General features: G+C 44.0%; 1 protein-coding gene across 1 annotated transcript in view; it reads right to left on the bottom strand.

The window, feature by feature from the left end:
- The window catches only part of LOC150048892 (nuclear autoantigen Sp-100-like), a 49,752-nt gene that overhangs the window by 4,392 nt on the left and 18,708 nt on the right, over positions 1 to 26,652 (bottom strand). The window contains exons 8-20 of the mRNA XM_090354337.1: positions 25,851 to 25,997; positions 24,051 to 24,125; positions 23,414 to 23,497; positions 21,199 to 21,262; positions 20,398 to 20,528; positions 19,649 to 19,702; positions 15,022 to 15,075; positions 12,769 to 12,813; positions 9,063 to 9,113; positions 7,782 to 7,886; positions 6,376 to 6,518; positions 4,870 to 4,908; positions 2,041 to 2,082 (exon numbers count right to left, since the gene is read on the bottom strand). Of these exons, the coding sequence (XP_090210463.1) occupies positions 2,041 to 2,082; positions 4,870 to 4,908; positions 6,376 to 6,518; positions 7,782 to 7,886; positions 9,063 to 9,113; positions 12,769 to 12,813; positions 15,022 to 15,075; positions 19,649 to 19,702; positions 20,398 to 20,528; positions 21,199 to 21,262; positions 23,414 to 23,497; positions 24,051 to 24,125; positions 25,851 to 25,997 (1,034 nt within the window). The remainder of the gene's footprint in view (positions 1 to 2,040; positions 2,083 to 4,869; positions 4,909 to 6,375; positions 6,519 to 7,781; positions 7,887 to 9,062; positions 9,114 to 12,768; positions 12,814 to 15,021; positions 15,076 to 19,648; positions 19,703 to 20,397; positions 20,529 to 21,198; positions 21,263 to 23,413; positions 23,498 to 24,050; positions 24,126 to 25,850; positions 25,998 to 26,652) is intronic.

Here is a 26,652-nt window from a genome sequence, read left to right as displayed (position 1 = left end):
TCAGATTTTCCCAGCTGAGTAATACATTTGTCAGGTTTCTTATAATGTATCCTCTTTGTTGGTGCTGTGCTAAGCATTCTGTCAGAATCATTGTTTCTCTCAGTTGGGTCTGGAGTGTTGGCATGTTGTGAGCATTCGCTGACGACTGTGATGCGCAGTCATCTGATGACACCTCTGTGTCGAAAGCAGGGGACTCTGGGCCAGCAGCATCAGCATTAGCACAAGGCCTGATAGAAATGCACATCTTTTGGCTCCACCCCTTCTGTGCTGAATCAAGGGCCTAGGAAGAGGCCCAGACAGCCACAGCCTATCAAGCCCTGTAGAGGGATCTGACGGGCACTACAGATGGAGCAGCAATGGTCTGCAGACACCCAACCATCAGGGGAGCTTCAAAAGCACCCTCTTTCTCAGGCAGCATCATTAGGATCTTGGGGGGTGAAGCCCTGCCCAGGTGATGCATTGTCATAGGCTAGGCCACACAGCCCACACTCTCAAGGTGTTTCTCCTTAGCCAGAGGTGGGGTGTATACAAATTTGGCAGAGGCGAGGTTGCCATCCTGGCTGGAATAGTTCATTCATCTTCACAAAGGGTTTGGCTATGAGAAATAACTTTCTGAGGCCACCTCAGTCATCTCAGCTACCTAGACCCCAGAGATAGAGCTTCTCACCACAGCAGGGGCCCTGCCCCAGCACAGCTAGGAAAGCAGTGTCTAGATCGTGACAGGCCAGTGCCATTGCTAGGAATATGGGGGAAGTGATGACCTTTTCCCACTTCTGCTCCCTAGGCGTCTGGACCTTTCCAGCTGCATAGCGTTCTATAGCGATGACAGAAGGATAGTAAATCTATGTAATGCCATCCTGGCATCTTGATAGAAGCTTATGGAAGATGGGGACTGTCTCAGACCTCTAAAAGTTATAGAGGAAATTCTTCGGCTTGCAAACACATCATGAGTTGTTGGGCTCCAGGAAGCTCACCCTTCCTTTAGATGACTGGGTCCTCATCTAGCTTGTTTGATGTATAACACTTTGGTTAGACATGAGTATCCGCATCCAGTTTGCTCTGCCTGAGTACAACACTTTTGCTAAGGTTGTTAAGGTTTGGTTTCCACTCCAACATGTGGTTTTTGCCTTTAAATGCTATGTGCTAGCTCTGTTCTGGGCTGTAGTTCTTGGAGACAGAAGTCCACCTGCAGCTGTCAGTTTTCTTATAAAGACTCCCGATTCTACCTCTCAAAATGTAGCTTTCTGTTTCTTACCTTACAACAGCAAGAGGTGCCTCCTGCAGGTGTTCAGAAGACTGACCCTGCCTAAAATACCCACTGCCACGAAAGGGATCAAGGTTTGATTTTTCTTAGGGAAGGAAACCATCCCTCATTTTTGGAAGAGCCCAAAGCAAGCAGCCATGTAAGACGCAGGGGATGAGCAGGGCTGGAGGGATCGGAACCTCTGCACCTCATCCAACTATCAGTCAAGCCGTTGCAGCTTTGCTAAGTAAGTGGTGATGGTTTCTGTCCTAACCAGCCTGGTCTTCCAATGGCTCCCTTGAGACTGGTCACAGAGGCTCCACGAAGGACCCACCTGCACTGCAAGCATTTCCCCGCAGGATCAAGGGCAGGTCTGCACCTGACCTTGCTCGCGACCATGTGACCGGGAGCACGTTTCAGGGCGTTCCCTTTGTAGTTCATTGCCCACTGTAAAAGGCCATTCTCCTCTCAAATGTGCTCCCTGCCCCTCCTCTGCCACCAGCCCTGCCCATTACCACTTCAAATTACATCTCCAGTGGTCTAGATTGCTGCCCTGTCTCAGCCACCCTTGAGGGAGGTGAAGACAGGGGAAGATTTTTACTGAAACACAGGAAAATCACTTCTGGAAGGGACATGCACGTGGCTTAGACAACACTGCTGTCTTTTCTGCTCAGCACATGCAGCAAAACTCTCCAACTGAGAATAGCCTTCACCAGGGAAAAGCAGCCAAGGCATAGGCAAGACACATGGGAAAGGCCTGGGGTACGCTGAGGGTGCAGGCTGGCGTCAGTACTTACATAATGATCAATTAATGCTTGGTTATAAGACCATGCATTCTGCTGAAAGAGAAAAATGTTGATTGATAACGTGATGTTTCATTAACCACACATTTCAACACACTCCTGGGGCCTTTCGTTTGGTCTGTTTGTTGGGTGACTGGTTGATTGACAACAGGATTTCAGTATAGGCCAGGATAGTATTGAGTTCAGCTGCCCAAGTAGTGGGATTACAGCATGTGTTACCACCCTTGGCTTTGCAGAGACTTTCTTCCAAGGATTCACGCCACAGCCCTCCTGTTACTTGGTCTCATATCTACTTTTCTAAGCCTGTTTGTCTAACTAAAGAATAAAATCACATTAAATCACGTATTAGTGGCAGTTTGGCCCAATATACGTTCCAGTCTCTGGGTCCCAGGCTCAAGGCATGTTGTAAGGAAACCTTCTTAATGGAGTGGAAGAAATTTGGCTCTCTTCTCCCAGATGAGCTGGAAAAATTCCACCTGTCCTTGTACTCAGTGCCTGGGTGGGGCTAGGGGGAGCCATCGGTATTTTTCTTTAAATTAGGAAATAACCTAACTTTGAGGCGCTATGATGGGGAGGCAGACTAAGGACTCACCCCCAGAGCTCCCCAGTGACCATGGGAGCCAGTTCTGGAGGCCATTAGGTGTCCCAGGACACAGGTCTGAAGATGAAGCATGCCCAGGTCCTCAGGGCACCTCTTCTTTCTACAGATAAGCATCTTTCTACTCTCTCTGGAAGTCCAAGAGCTTGTATTGATTATGGATACTCCAGAGTAACCTGGCCCCCAACAATCTGGAACAATGTCTGCCTCTAGGCCTTACCTCCAACCCTGAGCACAGAGAGCAGAGAAAACCCATCCCCTGTGATCCAAGACACAACAGCCAAAGAGAAGACCACAACCCTGACCCACTCTGTGTAGTTGAGAATCTCCTAGCCCACCGCATCCATTATTCTCCCAGGAAGACAGCAGGACCCAAGCCCTGAGGTCTCTGTCTCTACTCTATGGCCACTGCTCAGTGAAGTTGGCCCTTAACAGTGGCTCATTAGCTGTTTACTGCCTGGAAAAGTGCATGAACAGAGGCACACAGAGCCACTCGGGAGATGAGAGTCCACAAAAGCCACACTGATCATCTCGGATGGTTACATCTTGAGATCCTGGAACGCTCTGGCTATCACCAGCAGGTCTAACCAAGAAATGGATATGCTGGCAATAGCAGAAATTCCATTTGTACAGACTGGCAGCACCAGAAACCAAGGAGCTTGGCAGAAGCCCTGGCACAGGCTCTGTGAGAGCCGGCGTGGTCCCTCCCATCTCTGAACTGGAATCTCACAGAAAACACAGTGTGAGAGATGACCAATGCGTCCAGACTGAGTTAGCCCTGGCTCTCCGGGGCCAGACAGACATATTTGATCCTAAAAAATAGGTCAAACAAGGTCTTTTTTCTGAACCCGGCCAGGGAATTATCATTATGAAGTCAGTGGAACAGCCCCAGACTGGTGAAGACTGTGACCTCCTGGGATGGTAAGAGACACCCAGGGTCGCCTCTGTCAGGGAAATGCAAGTTCTACCTCCCAGCTACCCCAGCTTCATGCATGTGCAGCTTTAGGGAGATCACTGAAGGCATAAGTTGTCTTCCCACCATCCCTCAAGTGCATAGAGTGCATACAGTTCATGCTGGCTCAAGAACAGCTCAGATTACATTCCAGCATGGAATTCATCTTCCTGGACCACAGTCCCTCTGCAGAGACCAAAAGGGCCTCTCCACAAAGGAAAGGGTTTTGGTGGCTCACGCTAGAAGCCTAGCTACCCGGGAGGCTGAGATCTGAGGATCGTGTGTTTCAAAGCTAGCCTGGACAGGAACATCCATGAGACTCTTATCTCCAGTGAACCACCAGAAGCCAGAAGTGGTGCTATGGCGCAAAATGATAGAGACTTGCCGAGAGTGAAAAAGCTCAGGGACAGTGCTCAGGTCCTGAATTCAAGCCATACACAAACACAAAAAAGAAAGGGCTTTTGCATATCAGCAGCTACAGTAGTCTGCTTTGCATCATAATTACAAATTACCCAAGGTTAGGGCCGGGAGCTTGGCCTAGTGGTAGAGTGCTTGCCTAGCATGCACAAAGACTGGGGTTTAATTCCTTGGTACCACATACATAGAAAAAAAGCCGGAAGTGGTGCTGAGGCTCAAGTGGTAGAGCTCTAGCCTTGAGAAAGTTCAAGAACAGTGCTCAGGCCCTGGGCCCAAGCCTAGGATTGGCAGGAAAAAAAGAACTCACAGACAAATTACCCAAGTTGGGCAACTGTTCTTTTCTTTTTTAAATTAATTTCATTTATATTTTGATTACGTGGTACCAAGGAACTGAACCCAGGGCCTCATGCATGCTAGCTAAGCACTCTACTACTAAGCCACATTCCCAGCCCTGGGTAACTTTTCTTAAAAGTAAAAGAGGTTTATTTACAGTTCTGGAAGTTTAAGGGACCACATCTGGTGATGACTTTTCTTTCTGGCAGAGTCTCAGAGTGACATATTCCTTCAAGTATTTTTTTCTCTGGGTCCTCTTAGAGTAGTTTCAAAGTTTCAGGCTTTAATTAGGATCTTTAATCCATTCTGAATTGATCTTTAGGGCAAGAGATAATGATCTATCTAGTTTTAGTCTTCTACATACGGATTATTATTTTTCCAAAACCTTTTGTGGAGGAGATTGTCTTTTTTCCCATTATAATGTTTTCTGGTACCTTTGTTGTAAACTCAGAAGCCTCAAAGCTGTGGGGGATGGAAAGTTAATAGTGAGATAGAGAAGATAGAGGTCTTAGGAGATGGGTACCTGTATCCTTTTTCTTGGTGGGTCTGGTAGAAATCCTCTCTGCAAAACAGAAGAAGTTGATGATAAATTGACGAAGGAGATATGATCCACGCCCTTCCTTATACCCAGCAGCTGGAGCAGCAACGCACCACAGGCCATTATGAAGGTGCAATCTTCACCCCTGGCTGGGGGCGCTCATGCTTTACACTCCACTTCCTCTTGGCTTTAGATGCAGCTCAACAAATATTTACAGAGCAAAGGCTTTGGTTTGTAATTGTGAAGTGTGACAATGAAAGGTCAAGTGGGATGGGTTACAGAAGGAGCTGTTTGGCCCAAAGCAGAAGCAATAGGTTCCTTGGCAGCAGAGACATGTCCCTGCTTTTTCCAGATCAGGAGGTTGACATGAAGCACATTTTTAACAATTCAATTTATCTATATTCTTTTCCAAGGTTAAACTTGAGGTGGCTTGCCAAAAGCAATTTTGTTAAAATATTCCATAACCTAGGCACTTCTCACATGGATATATTCTAAAAAGTGACCTTCAGGTACGTCATTTTCATGTGCGACTTTTAACTCCAGCCCTCAAAGTTTCAAGGTCTCTTCCAATTTAAGTTACTCCTGTGATCAAATCTCACAGCTAATTAATAACATAGTCAATTACAGTTTACTGCCCTGCCTTCAAAAGAACATGAGTTGATGCTCTTAAGAGAATTAAGCTAAGCCCGTTGCCTGTAATCCTACCAACTCAGGTTAAGATCTGAGGATTGTAGTTCAAAGCCAGCCCAGGCAGAAAAGTCATGAGACACTTAACTCAAATTAATCCCTAGAAAATCAGAAGTGGAGCTATGGTTCAAAGTGGTAGATGCTAACCTTGAGCTGAAGAGCTCAGGGACAGTACCCAGGCTCTGAGTTCAAGCTCATGATTGTCAAAAATTAAAATTAAAAAAATAGGGCCAGGAGTTTAGCCTAGTGGCAGAGTGCTTGCCTAACATGCACGAATACCCGGGTTTGATTCCTCGATGCCACATACATAGAAAAAAGCCGGAAGTGGTGCTGAGGCTCAAGTGGTAGAGCTCTAGCCTTGAGAAAGTCCAAGGACAGTGCTCAGGCCCTGAGCTCAAGCCCAGGACTGGCAAAAAAATAAATAAAAAAGAAAAAATAAAAAGAGAGAGAGAATTAAGCTATAGTATAAACCAGTGAAGGTAATGTCTGAATGGTATGTTAAAATACCACATATACTGGATGCTGTTAGCTCTTGTCTATAATCCTGGCTTCTCATGAAGCTGAGATTCGTGGATTGCAGTTCAAAGCCAGCCCAGGCAGGAAAAGTTCTTGGGACTATAATCTCCAAGGGGTAGATTGCTAGCCTTGAACAAAAGAGCTAAGGGACGGTTCTCAGGCCTGGAGTTCAAGCCCCAATATCAGTTCCAAACCCCCCCCCCCACATCTTCCTTTTATGAGGGTTTTCTAGACGGGGGGGATCTTGATGGCCAAATCCTGGCTGGAAGCTACTTGTCTGCACAGTACCTTCATCAGTTCTCTCAGAGGCCACCCATGGCAACGCACACTGAGCCTCCAGTTCTTGGATGCTGTGAACTTCCCTTCAATTTCAAACTCCCTGGGGGTGAACCACCTTCCGTCTTCACTCCTTATACTCTTCATGGAGATACCTGAAAGACCACAGCTGTCAAGTCCCGCTGAGAACACACCTGCCCCTGGCCTCTCCCATTTTGGGTCTGGGGCCCTTCGGGGATTGGCAGAAGTGTTTCTCTCCCAGAGGCCTTATACCTAGCCTGAAAGGCAGGACAGTGAGGACCCTGGGTCCTTCACACAGTGAAAAGGAGAATAATTATTGAAGAGCTAAAAAAAAGCGCCTCCATTCTGAAGCAGCACCATCTTGTTGTTTATGTAAACTGTGAGTGACCCAAAAGTGCACATAAATATAAAGAAACAGAATTGTGGTGCCATTAAGTCCCAGGAACTGACCTGTGTGTGTTAAAGTTAACCAGAACTCGTGTAAATTCAAGGGATGGCATTTGGTTTCTAAAGCCATAAAACTACCCTCAGACAGCTAATTAGGACTCTACTGCCCTGAACTGTCCCTAACCCCTACCTTATCTCACTCCAGTAGCTGATTGCTGTGTTGATGTAAATCTGCAGTCTTTGCCTTTAAAAGCCCTGTAGAAAAGCTGTTCAGGGCTTCCTCCTAAGCTCTGCTGCGTGGGGAAGACCGAGCTAGCCCACCTGAATAAAGCCTTGCTTTTGCATTTCGGAACATCTGACTCTCGGTGGTCTCTTGGTGGTCATCCTGGGACCTGGGCATTACATTATCACCACGGTTTCTATCTGAAAGCATTGTGCTGTATTAAAAGAGCTGCGTTAGAAGAGCTCTTCCTTGCTCTGCACTCTAGCCTGGAGCCAGCCTTCCTTCTGAGGGAGGCAGGTGAAGGCACACTCTCTCCCCTGCTTTCCAGGCTCTTGTTAACTCCAGGTGACATGTGGCAGCTGCCATGATCATCACATCTGCCTGCTCTTGTACAATATCTGCAGTGTGGTTAGTATAATGCCTGCTTTCATCCAGGGACCCAATCCTGGATTTGGGGGGCATGAGCTAGGTAGAAGGTGACTATGTGACCTTCTCTGAGGCTCCAGCCAGCTTTGTCATGTTGTCATAATTTGTTGCTGGGAAGATGGAGTCCTGTGTGACTCCACTGGGAAAGGCAGCTCAGAAGCTGGCTCTTAGTTTCTTCTGGACTTTAACCCAAGAGCCTTTCCAATTGCTCACTCTGTTTTGCATCTTTTCACTTTAGCAAACGCTGGTTATGTCAACTTATGTCCTGGCTGCATTTGCCAGCCCTCTTCCAGTATAGTATCTCGCCCTCCTGACATGAGAATACTTTGTAGTTGAGGGCATAGAATATCATGCAACTCACTCTGCTTAAATTTATTCTTATAAAGAATTCCCTTAGCATCACCACAGGTCACAGCGAGTTCAGGAGGGGAAAAATCCACACTATTTTCCCTGGGAATTCTTGGACCTGTGTAGAAAGAAATGTGTTTTTCATTCCATCATATCTTAAGATGGTTCACTCTTTTTCCCTAGCTTGAGAACCTACTCATATATTGGAATTCCCCTCCCCTCCTTACCCCATGAATCAGTTAAATTTCAAAGTCTTTCTTTTAAGATTCTAGGAGAGAACATCCTCTCCATTCCCACCATACAAAGCCTCATGTGGCAGAATGTGAATGCCCCGGCTTGGTGGTACAGCGTCCTTCTTCCTCCTAATGTCATTTTTGTTGTTGTTGTTGGTCATGGGGCTTAGACTCTGGGCCTGGGTGTTGTCCCTGAGCTCTTCTTCTCAAGGCTACCACCCTACCCCTTGAGACTCAGCACCACTTCTGGTTTTCTAGTGGTTAACTGGAGATAAGAGTCTCACAGTCTTTAGTGCCCGGGCTGGCTGTGAACAGATCCTCAGATCTCAGCCTACTGAGTCTCTCTGTGCTCTCACTACTTCACCTAAGCTTTCTTGTGGGGCTCAGGGACTTGTGCACACCACTCGCAGGAGGAGTGGGGAACACCCAAGGCCTTATGCTGCCTCAGAGGCTCCTGCCTTGCCTTCCAGCTGAGGTTAGATGGGACCAGCAAAGAATTAGGAATTAGAATGCGAGCCTTGCATGACCACCTACGGGCCCTTTTAGTGGAGTGCCATCTGTGGCTCTCTACGGGAAGAAGAGGTGGGTCCATTAATTAGGGCATGGGTCTCGGCCTGGTTATTTTACTTTTATCATCCCAAAGGAGGAAGGCACAGGCCTACGTGGTTTTCCCAGATGGATCCCAGTGGAGTGGAGGTTATCACCAAACTGTCACATTGAAATTGGCCAGTGTTGATGAAGGGCCTCTTGTTTGTTACTGGCTCCATAAATGAATCAAGAAAAATAATTTGCCACCATCACATGTTGTATAGAATGAGATGTTTAGTTATTAAAAGTTTATTAATTGGGCTGGGAGTGTGGCTTAGTTGTAGAGTGCCCTCCTAGCATACATGAAGCCCTGGGTTTGATTCCTGGGTACAACATACACAGAAAAAGCAGGACGTGGTGCTGTGGCTCAAGGGGTAGAGCTCTCGTCTTAAGAAAGCCCAAGGACAGTGCCAGGCCCTCAGTGTAAGCCCCAGCACTGGCAAAAAAAAGTTTCTTAATTGCTTCTTTTTTACCTCTTTTTCTTCTTCTTCTCAAAGGTTTCTTCTCATTGATTTCATTTCTTTCTGAGAAAGTAAAAAAAAAAAACAAAACCCCACATAAGTATCCTTTTATTTATAACATTTCATGGAAGACAGTGTTTTATAAAAACATGACTAAGAAGTTATTTATCTCTGGAACTCATAGGCACAGGCAAAAACTTCTCCAACAGAGTCCCAGGGTCACAACAGATTGAAGAGAGACTCCACAAATGGGACTACCTAAAAATAAAGTTTCTGCACAGACAAAGACATACCTACTAATGTAGAAAGACAGCTAATGAGCTGGGAAAAGATATTTAGCAAAAATACATCACAAAAAAGCTTAATATCCAATATCTACAGGGAACTCAAGAAACCAATGTAATCTTATCCACCCAGGAGGCTGAGATCTGAGAATTGCAGTTTAAAGCTAGCCCGAGCAGGAAAGTCTGTGAGACTCTTATCTCCAAGTAAGCAGCAAAAAGTCAGAGGTGGAGTTATGGCTCAAGTGGTAGAGGACTAGCCATGAACAAAACAAGTCAGAGACAGTGCATAGACCCTGAGTTCAAGCCTTAGAATCAGCACACACACACACATGCATCCCCACTGCATGCACCCTCTGAAACACGAAGTTATCGTTTAGATGTAACTTTTTGGAGCCTGTTTAGTATTTGCAGATAAATATCAAGTGTGTAGATCAGAAGCCAGGAACTTTTTCTATAAAGGGTTAGACAGCAAATATTTAAGGTTCTGGTCCCGAATTTCTCTAGTGACACCTCAGGTCTGAGGCTGTTTCACAGACTGCATGTGAGTGAAAGCTATGACTATGTGTTCTGATAATACTTCATTTACAAATAGTCACCTGGATTTGTTCTGTGGGCTGCAGCTTGCTGACCTCTGTCACAGACATGGAAAGACAATGTTTAACACAGACCCATCTCATATTAGTCTTTTCAACTTATTGCAGACACATTAGAAATATGGTTTTATTCACTTCCCAAGCAATAGGGCGAGAGCAGTTATGAAGGTGAATGCATGTGGAGTATTCATTTTGTGCCAGGAACTATCCTCCATTAATTTACTCTATCCTTCAAATAAATACCAAGTAAGACTAATATACTCCCTGTGCAGACAGAGAAGCTGATGCTCAGAGTAACACAAAAGCTAAGCAAAAGTACGTGAGTACCACTAATAACATATTGAGGATTTCCTTTGGGAAAGAGAAAGACAGGAAGCAATATAAGACCTTAGGACACATCTCATGGTGAACCTGACAATCAGATGGGTGCCACAAACTTAAACTTGAGTGAAGTATTTGGGTTTTTTTGTTTTTGTTGTTGTTGTTTTTGCCAATCCTGGGGCTTGAACTCAGGGCCTGAGCACTGTCCTTGGACTTTTCCTCAAGCCTAGAGCTCTACCACTTGAGCCATAGCACCACTTCCCGCTTTTATCTATGTATGTGGTACTGAGGAATCAAACCCAGGTCTTCATGCATGCTAGGCAAGCACTCTACCACCAGGCCAAACTCCTGGTCCAAAGCATTTGTATTTAAACTGAAAATGGCCAAAGACTTCCAGGATATGATCCAGGATGTGAAATATGATTCCCATAGCCTGGTGGAGACCCTGAAGATGGGAGCTGGACCAAGTGCTTTTGATAATTTACCTAAGAAAATAGTACCAGGAGGGTAGACCTTCTCCTCCTGCTATAGTGGGAAATTTTATTTCATAGTCTTATATTGTAATGTATTTAATATTCATAGTATAAAATAGATAATTACACACATACAGGGAAAGAAAGAGAAAGATTATTTTAGAATCATTTGCTACAGGAATTGGAGAACAAGATCACTTTGGAGTAACTTGTATGTCTTCTCTACTTTGACTCACCCTTCACAGCAGCTTTCTGCTTGGCTGAAAGAAAAGCTTAGCACAGTTCTAGAATAATCTACAAGTTGCACGGGAAGTTGCCCGTCTACGAGGTGGGGGTAGGAGGGGAAGGACTAAGGATCCAAAGAGTGGAGAGAGATGTACATGTCTTAAGATGGACGTCAGGGTGGTGAGCTGCTTGATGCCACCCTTCCAGCCAGCGACACTGGGGTGCCAAGGGAGCCCCCACCAGGGATGTGGAGGCAGGCAGCTCTCCATGGGTGGAGTTGGGGGCGGGGGGTGGTTCAGAGAGTGAGAGGCTGTGTGGGAAGTGGGCTGCGGCGCCTGGGAAAGCAGCCAGCGTCACTTTCCCTTTATCTATGCGAAACCAAGGCAGAGGAGCCAAGCGACAGACTCCAGACACACTCTAGACAGGGCGGTCGGGCAATAAGCACAGCACTTGTGAGTTGCAGGGTTGCTTTTAGTAGCTATTCCAACCTGAGCCAGGGCAGAAGGTCAGGTCACAGATCCATCGTCAAGTGTACGGCTTTGCTGCAACTACCCTCCCTTCCCTTACATTGGTACTTCAGAAATTCCCTAAACTGGATGTATTTCTCCTCCCTCCCTCCCTTCCTTCCTTCCTTCGTTCCTTCCTTCCTTCTTTCCTTCCTTCCTCCCTCCTTCTCTTTTTTCTCTTTACCTCCCTCTCCCTCCTTCCCTCCCTCTCTCTCCCTCCCCCCTTCTGTGGGAACCCACTTTTCCATTTCCTGTTGATCCCAGCTCCAGTCCTGAATCCCTAGCCTCTAGAAGAACGCTGTTCACCACTACAGATGCTCCTGAAGAAAATCCTGAAATCAGCCTGCTTGCTTATGAACCGCCACCTGCATGTGGCCCCATGGGAGGCGCTGGCTGCTCTTAGTTCAGGACAAAGGACAAAGCAGTAACCTGCTAGCTAACAAAGACCCTTTTGTCACCTTTGACTATGCCACTGTGGATTTCTTGACTTGAGATTATTTTACTTCCCTCCCTCCCTCGCTCTGTCCCTTTCTCCCTTACATCTCTTTCTCTCCTCCCTCCCCCCATCTCTCTCCTTAGCTTTCTCTTACAAGAGCTCAGGAATGATACTGGAAGAAATGTGACTCTTCCTGATTTCCTGGCCCGGGGCCACCAATCTCCTTGTATTTTTTGCCACAGAAGTTGAGCAAAGTGCCGCCTTCTCCTCAGGTCAAGTGAAATAACTGATCCACATCGAATCACTTGGACGGATGAAGTGACCCAGCAGGAATACGGACCTCTGAGACGTTGGGAGGAGGGCCTGGAGTGTGACCTAGCAGTAAGGTGCTTGCCTAGCATGCACACAGCCCTGGGTTCGATTCCTTGGTGCCATAAACCCAGAAAAAGCCTGAAGTGGTACAACCCCAGTGGTACAGTGCTAGTCTTGAGCGAAAAAGCCAAAATGCAAGTGACAGTCCCTGAACTCAAGTCCTAGTACCAACACACACACACACACACACACACACACACACACACACACACACACACGAAAACAAAAGAAAGAGAAGGAAAACTGATATCTGAGAGAACCAGATTGAGGAAATTCAACTATTTTAACAGAGCAAGGCTGAAAAATCTCCATAGAAACTGGTAAACCTCAAAGGTTTCAGCCTCTAGTTTGAGATCTCCTTGTTATAACAATTGAGCTTGCACTCTAAATAACCCACGAGATGGAAAGCTGTGAAGGCTCACAGATTTAGAGACTGCAGCAAAGGTAGAATCTGAAGGAAAAGTAGGACAGCAGTCAACTCAAAGCAGAGAATTCTCATGTTTCTTACCACTCTGGGCTTGCTTCGGTTGGCATCTTTGTTTTCTCACTTTCCCTTCAAACAGAAGAAAGGAAAATAGCGACTTTAGAACTGTAAAGCAAGATTGACAAACTTTGTATGTCAGCCTTCTAGTGTTCTGTTTTTCAAGTTCATATCCCACAACACTCTGGAAGAACTAAATACCTAGCTGGAGACATCTTATTTGATGATGATTACACAGAAAAAAATCACAAACCTCTACATTTATACAAAACCATGTATGTAGCTTACATATTTACATGAGAGTTTTCTCTTCACAATAAAAGAAAACTTAAAAGTCCCTAAAATAAGGCAGGAGCTGACAGCAGAAGGTGACTGTCAAGGAGACTGAGAAGTAATATAGGTCAGAAGTCTTTGGTCTTACTTCCTAGAATTACAGGTCGGCCTTGAAAAGCTAAAATTCATGCTTGTGACAGCCAGGATGTGAAGAAAGTAGCAGCAGAAGAAAAAGCCCATTAGAGAAGTCAAGTCAAATATAGGAGGAAAGTAGAGATTAAACACTTTTTCAGAAATTAAAATGCAAGACGGATTACAGAAATAAGAGCCTAAAGGAAGTCTGAGAGCACATCAGCACAAGTGACAGCAATGACCACAGAATCCTATACCAAGTGTCATCATTACAAGATGATGTTGAGTGAGACATGCAAGGTCAAGCTTACATTCTGTTTATTCTGTATAAATAAAAAACACTTCTACCTGTATAAGCCAAGCCCAACAAACAACCTAAGAGCTTGGTACTGAGTTCTATGTTTACAGAAATGATCTAGAATGATGTTTTACTCCCTGATTTCAATAAAATCACCCAAGTTGGAAAAAAAAGATGATATTGGGCCTGGCATGGCAGTACATACTCATAATTCCAGTGCTCAAGTGATGAAGGCAGAAGGATTGTAAGGTTTGAGACCCTGGTGTGTGTGTGTGTGCGCGCGCGCGCGTGTGTGTGTGTGTGTGTGTGTGTGTGTGAGAGAGAGAGAGAGAGAGAGAGAGACAGAGACAGAGACAGAGACAGAGAGACAGAGAGAGACAGAGAGAGAGATTGAGAGAGACAGAGAGACAGAGACAGAAACAGAGACACAGAGGCAGAAGCAGACAGAAACAGAGAGAGATTAAAAGCATTTGCACATAAGCATTTAAATGATTATTTGCATTTTTATATGTTGCTGAAAATGAGAAAGAAATTTGGAAAATAAGAAGACAAGGAGCCTCACAGCAGTTTGGACTTGAGCAACCAGGATGGGATGTTGTTGTAGGAAAGTTTATGCAAGCTATATTTCACTATTTTGGAGTGAAATCTTTTAGGGCTTTTCTGTATTAATTGCAGTAAAATTGGGCTTTCCAGGTCTACCTAGCTTAACTAATGAAATGACAGAGACTAGATCGCAAAAGGTAAGTCTGCATAACAAGAAAAAGGATTACAGAAAAAGATGAATGGAAAGTCCCTGCAATCACGTGGAAACAGAGGGACTGTTCTGAATCTTCTTCCCATAAAACTAATTTGAGAATCCGATTTTCTGAGGTACTAGAGAAACTTTGTAAGAAGGTAAGTTTTAGTCTCTAGTAAAATACAGTCACGTGTTTATTCATATCCATTACCATTTATTCTTTTCTCCAATAATACCAATTTTTCTTCCAATTTTGCCATTGGAAGATTTTTTTTTTTTTTGCCAATCCTGGGGCTTGACCTCAGGGCCTGGGCAATGTCCTTGGGCTTTCTCAAGGCTAGAGCTCTACCACTTGAGCCACAGCAGCATTTCTGACTTTTTCTATGTACGTGGTACTAAGGACTTGAATCCAAGTCTTCGTGCAAGCTAGGCAATCACTCTACCATTACACCAAACTCCCGGATCTCTTTGGAAGAATCATTTGAAGAGGTCCTATCATTTCTTTCATGAAACTAACCTCCAAAGAAACCTATAATTCTGATGGATTGTCTTCCTTGATCATTTTTGCCCATATTTTACATCAGAATGGCATCCAGATCCATAAACTGTATAAATACTTGTAAGATTTTTGTATTAAATCAGTGGTATTCTGATTATTTCTCATGCAAATAGGTAATAAAATGTCTACAGACTTCCTATGTAAATAGAGATTTAGAGTATTTTCTCACTTAAATTCACAGTAGTTATTATGTGATGTGAAAAAGATACTCATAGCAGCAGAGAGATTTATTCAAATATAAAACTTTTCCCAAAGTGCAGCAGTTATTTTATTTGTTCTTACTTCTTTGCCCACTGTCTTTTGTCAAAGTAGAAGCATTTCCAACATCCATGGCATCTGGGAAGTAACAAGTGATAGAAAACTGTTTATGAAAAAGCAGTGACAAATCTTGTGACAACTTGCGCTGTATGGAGTGTACACGTCTCTAATGGAGTTCTCAGTTCCAGCCTGTCCTCCTAAGAGCAAAGGCAGGCAGGGAGTTGATAGCTCAGATCCTCCGTCAGTCCTCAGAGACTGTGAGAAGACTTCATTTCTGAACTGCACCAACTTACTCACGTACAAGCCGGGGGTAGTAACAGTTACCCTACTAAGGTTTTTAATGAAGCCGGGCGAGATGGCTCTCACCTGTAAGCCTAGCTACTCAGGAGGCTGAGATCTGAGGATCCAGGTTAGCCCGGGGACTAAGGATCAAGGGACTCTTATCTCCTATTAACCACTAGAAAACTGGGAGTGGCGCTGTGGCTCCAGGGTAGGGTGGTAGCCTTGAGCTGAAGAGCTCAGGGACAGCACCCAGGCTAAGAGTCCAAGCCCCATAACTGACAGGGGAAAAAAAAAACCAAACAAAAAACGTTTTTTAATGAAACGTAAATAAGAGCGGCTAATAGTAAATCACCCTACAAACCAATAACTTGTGGAAAGACCTTATCTAAAACTTAAGAATAGTTCTTTAAGGCTTTTTTTCCCCCTGACAGATAGCAAAACAGTTCATCTTTCTGGGCCTTTCTAAAGTCATAAAGTTGTGGTAAAGTAACACGACTAGCAGATCTATCAATCAAAGCATGCTGCTTCTTCATTCCACAGATAAGGGTAGAGTCATAAAAATCTAACACTTTAGGCTAACAAATAAGACATCTCTGTTTTTATCAGCAATATGTATACCATGTCGTTGATATATAACCAGTGGAATCTTGGTCATTTTTAACATTTGCCTCTCTGCACTTTTCAAAAGTGGTGGACTAAGCAAAAGCAGAGAGTAATATTCTGGCACCGATGGGATCTATTCTTTCTTATTGGAAATATGCTTACAGCCAAGTATCTTAGGAAATGGGAGCTCTGATTTCAGATTTATAACAGCTGGTAGCCTGGAGATTAGGGTCTCATTTGGGAAGTTAGAGTTGTTCTCATTGACCTCTGCTCACCAGACCGGTTATTGCCTATCGTCTGTGGTATTTCTGATTTACCTGTGCTCCAAGACCCTTGGGAATCCATCATGGGAGATGCTTGGCTATTTTGTTTTATCCTTGCTCCCTGATTTCCTGGCACAAATTTTGTAAAACACATGACACAGATATACTTCTCATTACCAAGTTTGTGTAGCTCAAATTCCAAACTGTTATCTGGAAAGAATTTTTATCTTTGGTCCCTCCTTTCTCCCCACTCCTTCTTCAAAGACTGAATCTACCTCAAGTAGATTTTTTTTGTTGTTTATGTATGTTCTTTTTTAAACAAAAACAATGTGTCTTTTCCTTTGATAAATGATCCCCAGAGTTTTCACTTGAAGTGAAGAGTGAATGTGTTTCGGAGACAGAGACAACACTAGAGGACCAGGGTGATTTTAGGGGAAATGATTTGGAAGTGTTAACTTTGGAGTTTGAAGGTCTTCACAGAGAGTTATGACCTTCAGGACCAGGGACAGAGCCTGCTTGGTCTGAAGTTTGGAAGCCAGCTGGGTGAGGGCACGGAGCAGAGCAAATGCCCAGAGCCACTTCCCTGCAGTCTGGGTGAGTGCCTGAGGCCCCTTTGATACCTATGATTGTTTTGCTCCAAAAACTCACTGCTTACGTCAAGTTGCTTTTGTCTTGTGTTCATCTCGCATCTCACAATGTCTCCATTTGCCCCCTCTCCCTGCTACTCCACCTCTACCCCCCTTCTCTCATCGTTCCATATTTCCTCCTTCACACCCCTCCTTTATTACTTCCTGGATCATCTCATTCCTCCTACATTTCGGTACTCGCATCTTATTATTGAGGTAACTTTCTGCTTTCCCTTCCCTTTTGGTTCTGGATTTAATTCTAGCTCTCTTTCTCTCCATCTGATCCTGATGTTAGCTGTTTGTCTTTATATTTCCTTCCTCTATATTTGGTTTCATCTCACCATGATTATTTTCTCTATCACCAAATGCCAAGATCCTAGAAGCCAAAAGTCCGCTTAGAAACGGTTGAAGCTCATTTGTGTGTCTTTTCATTTGGTGACCCAGCCTCTGTGTTCTATTCTTGCTCTTACATTAGCCACTCAGTGTCACATCCACATATCCAAAAGCCAGGTGTGCCTCTTTGGACCCCTCAAACCTGTTGAGAACAGTTATTCTATGTATCAAGTATCCAGATGTGCGCGTGTGCGCGCACTATATATATATATAGAGAGAGAGTTTTTGCTAGACCTGGGGCTTGAACTCAGGGCCTGGGCCCTGTCCCTGAGCTTCTCTTGTTCAAGGCTAGAGCTCTACAACTTGAGCTATAGCACCACTTCTGGCCTTTTCTGTGTATGTGGTACTGAGGAATTGAACCCTGGGTTTCATGTATGCTAGGCGAACACTCTACCACTAGGCCACATTCCCAGCCCTTTTCAGATATTTTGTATACAAAATAGCCAGCTCTATTCCTATTCACCCCATCATTCAGTGGTTTTCTTTTCCCCTCTCCACTCATATATATATATATATATATATATATGCAATATCACAGATAAAAATGCGTACACCTGATAGATGTGTGTGTATACATGCATTAAATTTTGTGTGTGTGTATGCGTATGTCCCCTGGGGTAGGGGACACCTGTCATGGCAGGCTCTCCTTTCTGCCATCTCTTAAACTTCTTCATTATGTGAGTAAAGAATAAGTTTGCATTGTGCTTGCACATTTGAACATGTCGAAGCGTACAGATAGAGTTAGTTAGGTTTTCTTTCTTCTCTCTAATACATACATATATATATATATGTATATATATATATTCTTGGTTCTTTCTACAACTCTGGATTCTGATCATAAGGCAGATGAGTTACTGCCTGTTGTGTACAGTGACCACTTATGCTGTGGCTATCTGGGTTGCCAGTTCTTGGCTCTTTCCAGTTTTTGACCTTTTACATATTTGTAAATTCCTCTGCTCATCCCAAGATGGGGATAGCATGTGTTAGGCTGTGTATGTCTTTCTGATCTTAACTGCCAGTTGATCTTAACTAGACTTATTGAAATGATCTGACAGAATCCAACTGCACGGTCAAGCACATCTGTCAAGAACTATACTAAAATTTGAGCGTGACTGATTTAGTTCTGTCTATAATTATATAACAAGACAGTTGTCTTTGGAAGATTTCTACAATTTCCATGACCAATGGCCAGTACATCACTAGAAATCTAGGCTCTTTTTGCTAGTAGGTAGGAGAGGGGTATTCATAAAAGGTACCATTACTTTGCTCTTTATTTCTTCCACAATATCAATATATAATTACACACTGCGTTGGTAGAACTCATTTCTATGAAGCACGAGTTTATAATGGTTTCCTAATTCCTTCTATTTTCTAGAGTGTTGAAAAGAAGTCTTCTGATGGGCTGGTACAAAGTAGTCAAAGTGCTGAGAATAAAATGCATCTGGATACAATGGCTTTGAATTCAGAGTCCTGACATCCAGCAAGGCCAGGCCGGGAATCCTAATCTTCTGTACCTAATCCACTGCGGGGGGCTTTCCCAGGCTCTTCTCCAGGACTCAGCTCAGAAGAGCTGCCACTGCTGAGGCCTGCAGAAAGAGGGAACACCCCTTGACAGTCTGTCTGTATCTTAGGAACCAATCCAGAAAACAATTCTTTAAAAACAAAAACTGGAGCAGGCACTGGGGCCGTACACCTGGAATCCTAGCAACTCAGGAGGCTGAGATCTGAGGATCATGGCTGGAAGCCAGCTCAGGCAGAAAGTCTGTGAGACTCTTATCTACAATTAACTACCAGGAAACCGGAAGTGAGGCTGTGGCTCAAAGTGGTAGAGCATGAGCCTTGTGCAAAAAGGGTCTCAGACACAGCACCCAGGCCCGGAGTTCAAGCCCCAAGACCAGCACGTGTACACACACAAACATACACACATGCATACATGTACATACAAACATACGTGCACATAAGCCTTTTTAAAAACGGAAGAACAGCTTGTTTTGAAGGAGTGGAAATATTCCTATCATTTGGCCATTTCTGTCCCACTGGCTGGGCAGGAGACACCTGTTATGGCGGGCACTCCTTTCTGTCATCCCTTCTTAGCTTTCTTTCCCATTCACTTTATCCTCTTAATGTGAGGAAAGAACAAGCTTGCACTGTGCTTGTGCCATTGCACATTTTGAAGCCTATATATTAGTTAGCCCAACATGTCTCTTACAAAATGTATAATATAAATCACCTAAAATTCTAATAAGCTGACTGTGATGGTGCATGCCTACAATCCTATTATTCAAAAGGAAGTCCTAAGTCTGAGGACAGATAAATTCAACTTAAAACAGGTTAGGCATATAGTTTAGTGGTAGAGTAGTTGTTTACCGTATATAAAGGCCTGGGTACTACCAAATTTTTATTTTAAAAGGCATTTAACTTGAAGGACCCTTTCATAGCACAGAAAAATATTTGTTATATCTAGAATTTTTAAATTGTTCTTACGTCGTTTCCTGTTATGTATCCTTGAAGGAGATGTTTTTTCAATATCCACAGAATCTATAAAAGAAAGAAAACCCCCAGAAATATGTAACTAACAGCTATAAATTTATGACTACTTACTTTGTAGACAGGATTTGAACCATAATGATGATTTTTTTTTTTTTTTTGCCAGTCGTGGGGCTTGAACTCAAGGCCTGGGCACTGTCTTTGGGCTTTCTCAAGGCTAGAGCTCTACCACTTGAGCCACAGTACCATTTCTGATTTTCTGATGGTTAACTGGAGATAAGAATCTCATGGGACTATTGTGCCCTTGCTGGCTTTGAACCATAATCTTCAGATCTTAGCCTCCTGAGTAGCTAGGATTACAGGCGTGAGACAACAGCGCCCGGCCCAAAAGATTTTCTTTATGTCTGTAATTAGAGAGTATGGCCAGGGTCTTTTGAGTTTTAAGTAGGATGATAACAAAATCAAACAAAACCTATCTTCATAGGCAGAAGCAGAAATCATGCCCTAATTCTGCCACTCTAGAGTTCACAGGACTGGCAGCATGTAGTACAAAAGGCATTTCGACTTAGCCACAGTCAGCTCATTGACCTTGGATTTATGATTCTGCTTTTCCTTTTTCAACGTCTTGAGGAAGGGAATGCAGAGAAAGGAGGCCTGGGTCCTGCTGTGACAGGGACTCAGGATAAATCCCAGCAGGGAACGGGGCGCTTAGCCCAGTCTCCTGATATCCTGGCTGCCACCCTTACCTGTCTCACCCCGATGCCTTGCTGGTGTGAAGAACCATGCTGCTGGCGGCAGCTCCTCATCACTGTTTTCCGATGAATTACCATCATGTTCTCTCACTGCAACAAGGAGCAGATGTCCCCTGGGGCTTAGTGCGTGTGTGTGTGTGTGTGTGTGTGTGTGTGTGTGTGTGTGTGTGTGTGTGTGTGTGTGTGACAGAAGGAACCAAGATGGAAGAACATTCCCGAGAAAGGAAACTAAGAAAAACTTAGCCCTGAAATTCCAGGACCACGAGGTCCTTGCCTTAGATCTTGTAACCTGTGCTTCAAATTCCTGCGACCTGCAGTGACTTCACTGTCACTTCATCCAGAGACCCAGAAAGTGTCCTGCCCCCGCCCAAGCTGACACATCTATTTGCTCTGTCTCCACTTTCTTATTAGGCCACATTTCCCTTTTGCCTTGTATATCCTTTATAGATTTGTTGTTGCTTTTGTGTCCATTTATATTCACTTAGAGCTTGCTTCTTTTCCAGGACAGTTATGAAAATCAAAAGAAACGTGGATCTTCTACTTAACTATTTCCCTGGCCTTCTATTAGTAACAGGGTCATGGGAAATCCATAGAATTTTTATTTAGGAAAAAAAAAAGAAAGTCCTATTAAAACTTTTATTATGCTGAATTTACCTTCTTGGAGTCATAAATTACAAATATATAACAAATATAAGAGTTAAAAAAGAAGTCATATAAAGTTAAAGCAAGTTGTATTCGTAAGAGCAAAGAGCTAGAATGAATGTCTTAAAGAATATATAGCACATGAATGACTACGAAATGTTCTTAAGTTTTCTAAGACTTTTCCTGAACGGAGTAGATTTTATGGAAAATGTAGACTCTGGAAGGTAAAGGGAGAACAATCATCACTTGTACACAAAAGCCATTCCTATCAAGTAGACTTGTGATCATAGGGCAGCTCTGATTAGCACTTCCTTTTCCTTCTACTGACCCAGCTGTGGAGGTGCAGAATTACAGTGTGCGTGCATGCGTGCGTGCGTGTGTGTGTGTGTGTGTGTTATTTTCTAGGCAGGCACTCAACCATTTGAGCTATGCTTCCATTCCTTTTTTTTTTTTTTTTTTTTTGCCAGTCCTGGGCCTTGAACTCAGAGCCTGAACACTGTTTTGGGGCTTTTTCAAGGCTAGAGCTCTACCACTTGAGCCATAGTACCATTTCTGGCTTTTTCTATGTATATGTGGTACTGAGGAATCGAACCTGGGTCCTCATGCATGTTAGGCAAGCACCCTTACCACTAGGCCAAACTCCCGGCCCCGCTTCCATTCCCTTTTGCTTTAGTTTATTTTTTTTTCAGATAAGAGTCTCACACTTCTACTCCAGAGCCAGCCTCAAATCTCAATGCTCTCTTATCTGCTCCCCTGTAGCTGGAATCACACGTGGCTACCACTACACCCAGACTCTCTTGAATTCTTTATGTAAATTTAAAAATGATTCTTGATCATGAGTCAATACAATTTCTCATTTAAAAAGGTGGGATTTAGCCGGGTGCAGTGGCTCACACCTGTAATCCTAGCTACTCAGGAGGCTGAGATCTGAGGATCAAGGTTCAAAGCCAGCCTGGGGACTAAACCTCAAGGGACTCTTATCTCCAATTAACCACTAGGAAACCGGAAGTGGCACTGGGGTCCAGGGGTAGGGTGGTAGCCTTGAGCTGAAGAGCTCAGGGACAGTGCCCAGGCCCAGAATTCAAGTCCTATGACAAAAAGAAAAAAAAAAAAGGATGTGATTTACCTACTTGTCATTCTTTGCTACTAAGTTTTTTGTTGTTGTTGTTGATTTTTTTTTGGGGGGGGGAGAGCGGGTCCTAGGGCTTCTTTTGTTCAAAGCTAGTGCTCTACCACTTAAACCACAGGTCTACTTCTAGATATTTTTGGAGGTAAGAGTCTCACAGACTTTCCTGCCCAGGTTGGCTTCAAACCTCAGTCCTCAAGTCTTAGCCTCCTAAGTAGCTAGGATTTCAAGCATGAGTCACCAATGTCCATCTGCTACTATTGTTTCTGAGTTAACAAAATGGAGTTATTGGCAAAAGCCCTGGAAAAAGTATAACATGTGCCAATAGTTTAGCTATAATTTGGGTTTGAATATAATTCACTTAAAGTCATTTTTATCTGCCCAATAATGACATAGCACAGATTATTCTTTGTAAGCTTTCTGACTACTAATGACAATATTAGCAATTAATTCACTGTGCTTTATAAAATATCAATTGTTGGAAAAATGGGGGAGAATGATGGGTGGGTTGACATGGATCAAAACATGGTACTCATAATCTGACTTGTGGAATTGAAACCCCTTTTGTACAACTACACAAAAACTATATATGGTTGTAGCAAAGAGTCAGTATATTATTTCAACTCTACTAGTAATAGAATAATGTTTTGTCCAAAAACCTGTCATTTTGCGGGGATGAGGGGGGACTTGAAACTTGAACTCAGGGCCTGGACTCTGTTCTTAAACTTCTTTTTGCTCAAGGCTGGCACTCTGCCACTTGAGCCACAGAGCCACTTCTGGATTTTTCTGTGTATGTGGTTCCAGGGAATTGAACTCAGGGCTTCATACATGCTAGGGGAGCACTTTGCTACTGTGCCACGCTTGTCATTTTTACTAGCATATGTTTACTATTTTTTTGTGTGTGTGGTAGTGGGATTTAAACTTAGGAATATAGTCTACCACTTGAGCCATGCCTCCAGCCCAGACTTTTGCTACATTTTAATTGTGTCTATCAATAGGACTTATCTAGATAAACAAGTTTAGACTATCTCCTTCACCTCTTTCATGTCTCAGAACGATCAAAATTCATCAGAATAGCTGGATTGTAGCTCAGTGGCAAAGCACTTGCTTAGCAGGGTCAATGCCCTAGGTTTGATCCCCAGAACTTAAAAAGAAAAAAAAAAACCTCATCAGAAAACAGAGCGTTGCGTTTAGACTCTGACGTCCTGCAGTCTAGGAGTAGCAATTCTGACTGACTCTTGCCTGGTGCCAGCTGGTGTCGAGAACAAGTGGCTCCTTGCTCCTCTTCTCTCTCACGCAGTCCTAACAGACTATGGTTGTTGCTACCTATGCAAAAAAGTAGATTTAAAAATAAAGAGTAGAGGGAAAACAAGATGATTGGGAGGGGGTGAGGGGAAGGTGATGGGGACATACACATGAGAAGGGGTAGCAGGAACTTGCCTTTTGGGGGGGAAGGGTTTAAACTCATTTTGGATGTAGGATCTTATTTCCTATTCTAGTGCATGCCTGGACTGCGATCCACCTATTTTAAGCTCCCTGTCACAGTGAGGTTTTATAAAAAAGCATATGCCACTCTTCACAGTTCTCAGTTCTGAAGGGGGTTTGTGAACTTCCCCACTTGGGCTGGCCTTGAACTATAATCCCAGTCTCAGCTTTTCCAGTAGCTAAGGTTACGGGTAGAATCTTAACAGCTAGCTTGTCTTCTGACACTATGCAAGGTGTGTGCTCCAGCAATGAAGGAGCATTTATCTTTGTGTTAGAAATGATCTTTCATAGAAATTGGAAGTGGCACTGTGGCTCAGGGGTGCAGTGCGAGATCCTACAGAATGGGCTCAGAATAGAATGCAACAGGTGACAGTCACTTTTCAGTCTTCCTTACCTGGCTTGCTTCTTGGTGAAATATCCACAGGCTCATCTTCATCACTGGCTCCTTTCGAATCATCACTGCTGATTTCTGCACAAATGAGAGAAATCCCTCCGGAGTCTCAGACAGTGCCTTAGAGGCCCTTATGGCAAGAATGCCCAGCAAGTTCACTCAGGGCTGTGGCATGCCCCCTGACAGCCTGGGATTTGAAACTTTCCAGAGCCTAATCCCACACTGGTCACACTGACAGCTTGACAAGTCTTTCACAATCCCCTAGTGCCCTTCTCATCTCTGTCCTCATCTTCTTTTCTCTCATTGTACTGGGCTTTGAACTCAGAGGCTCAAGCTGTTGCTTAGCTTTTTCACTCAAAGCTGGCACTCTACCATATGAACCATGCCTTCTCTTCTAGCTTTTCACTGGTAAATTGGAGCTAGGATCTGTCTGTCGAGGCTGGCTCTGATTCTCCAATCTTAGCCTCCTGAGTAGCTGGGATTATAGATGTGAACCACCAGCTGGCTCATTTTCTTTTTCTTTCTTTCTTTTTTTAAAATTTCTTTTTTAGTTCTAAGCCAGTATAGGCAAACAAATCTATGAGAGTCTATCTCCATTAATCATCAAAAAGCCACGCCTGGAGATATGGCTCAAGTGGTACCACTGAGGACTAAGAAAATAGAAGCAAGAAGACCTAATTCTGGAGTTCACGCCTCAACACTGGCCTATGAAAAGAAAGACAAAGTCGGCACAGGTGGCTCATGTCTATAATCCCAGTTACTCAGGAGGCTGAGATCTGAGGATCGCAGTTCAAAACCAACCCACACAGTAAAGTCTGTAAGATTTTTATTTCCAATCAACCATCAAAAAGCTGGAAGTGGAGCTATAGCTCATGTGGTAGAGCGTTAGCCTTGAGCACAAAAGCTCAGGCACAGTGCTCAGGTCCTTTGGCCAGACTGTTATAGAGTGGGGGCGGGGGAAGCAGACTGGTGGGTGGGGAGGGAGGGAGAAAGAGACAGGGAAGAACTAAGGAAGAAGAGAAAAAATAGAGACAGGGAGGGAGAAGGAAGGAAGGAAGAAAAGAGAAAGAAAGAAAACTTAGAGAGAGAGGGAGAAGGAAGGAAAGAGAAAAAGAAAAATAGAGACAGAAAGAGAGGGAAGGAAAGGATGGGAGAGAGGGAAAGAAGGAAGGAAGGAAAGAAGGAAGGAAGGAAAGAAGGAAGGAAGGAAGGAAGGAAGGAAGGAAGGAAGGAAGGAAGGAAGGAAGGAAAAGAAAAGAAAAGAGAAAAATCCAGGCTAAGGAGCCAGCACTCCCTGCAATCCTTGTTCCATTACGTTGTCCTTATTTTAGGGGTAGCTGACTTGGCAAAGTCTTGGCTTATCTTTGTGGGAAGGGTGGACTAGGTGATGAGGTCATGGCCCTCATGTCACCACTGGCCCTGCCCTGCTCCTACAGCATCTCCTCCTTTTGCGTGGTACCTTTCTTCTTGGCTCTGCCGTGATCACTGCTTCTGTGTGGGGAGGGATTGCATTTTACCCCTTTGCAGACTGTGTCAGTTCCTCCACCGTCTTCTTTTACAACTCTAACCCCCTGCCTTCTTTTCTTCCTTAAGAAGGAACTTCCCTGACTTCAGCAGCTCCTATTTGCGCCACCATGTCTCGGTCTGGGTATTTCTCCACTTCCATGAAGCTGAAGACTGGCTTCTGCTTGCACAGGCCAGGCCACCCTGGGCTGGCCTCACGGACCCAAGACCCGTCCCTGGAACTGTTCTTTGGATAGTCATGGGTTCTTCCGTCAGCCTTACCTATGACGTCAGCCTTACCTATGACGTCAGTGGCTTGGTTATAGGTAGTCCTTGCTCTGGCTGGTTGCTCAGCACCCAAGTAATTACATGGCTTTTCCTTCTTTATATCCACGAGGAGCACAGAACAGGAACTCACTTGGGTTTCACGATAGGGCGGCTCGACACCTGATTATAATGAATAAAGAGTTTTCACTTGTCTCTCCAGTGTACTTGCTCACTAGCATCAATAACCCTCTTCCCAGCACTACGTAGGATAAAGCCTCACGTCCTTCTCCTCCTTTCCTCTGCTGAAAAACCTTTCCTTTTACCTATTTTCTTCATCCTTTAATGGATGTGTGTATTTGCTTTGTGAAGGGTTTGCCTTATTTTTAAAATAACTTTATTATCTTTGCATAGTTGTACAAAGGATTTACCATTCAACAAATCAGTTTATAAATACGTTGCATCTTTTGTTTTAAAAATAAACATACATGGTCAACATAGCATGCCTGGGACCCTGAATTCAATCTTGTGTGCACACCTGCTCAGGAACACCTGTACACACGCATGCATGCACACACAAATGCAGTCACATTAAGGATTGTACAAAATCACTCTGATTGCCTGGGTACAATGCATATGGAAAACAAATAAATTTTTTTTCCTTTTTTTTTTTTGCCAGTCCTGGGCTTGAACTCAGGGCCTGAGCACTGCCCTTGGACTTTCTCAAGGCCAGAGCTCTACCACTTGAGCCTCAGCACCACTTCCAGCTTTTTTCTATGCATGTGGTACCGAGGAATCGAACCTGGGACTTTGTGCATGCTAGGCAAGCACCCTACCA

Source organism: Megascapheus bottae, chromosome 21, assembly GCF_031878675.1.
Source record: "Megascapheus bottae isolate mThoBot1 chromosome 21, mThoBot2.hap1, whole genome shotgun sequence".
NCBI classification, from domain to species: domain Eukaryota; kingdom Metazoa; phylum Chordata; class Mammalia; order Rodentia; family Geomyidae; genus Megascapheus; species Megascapheus bottae.
This window is presented reverse-complemented; position numbering and strand designations above follow the sequence as displayed.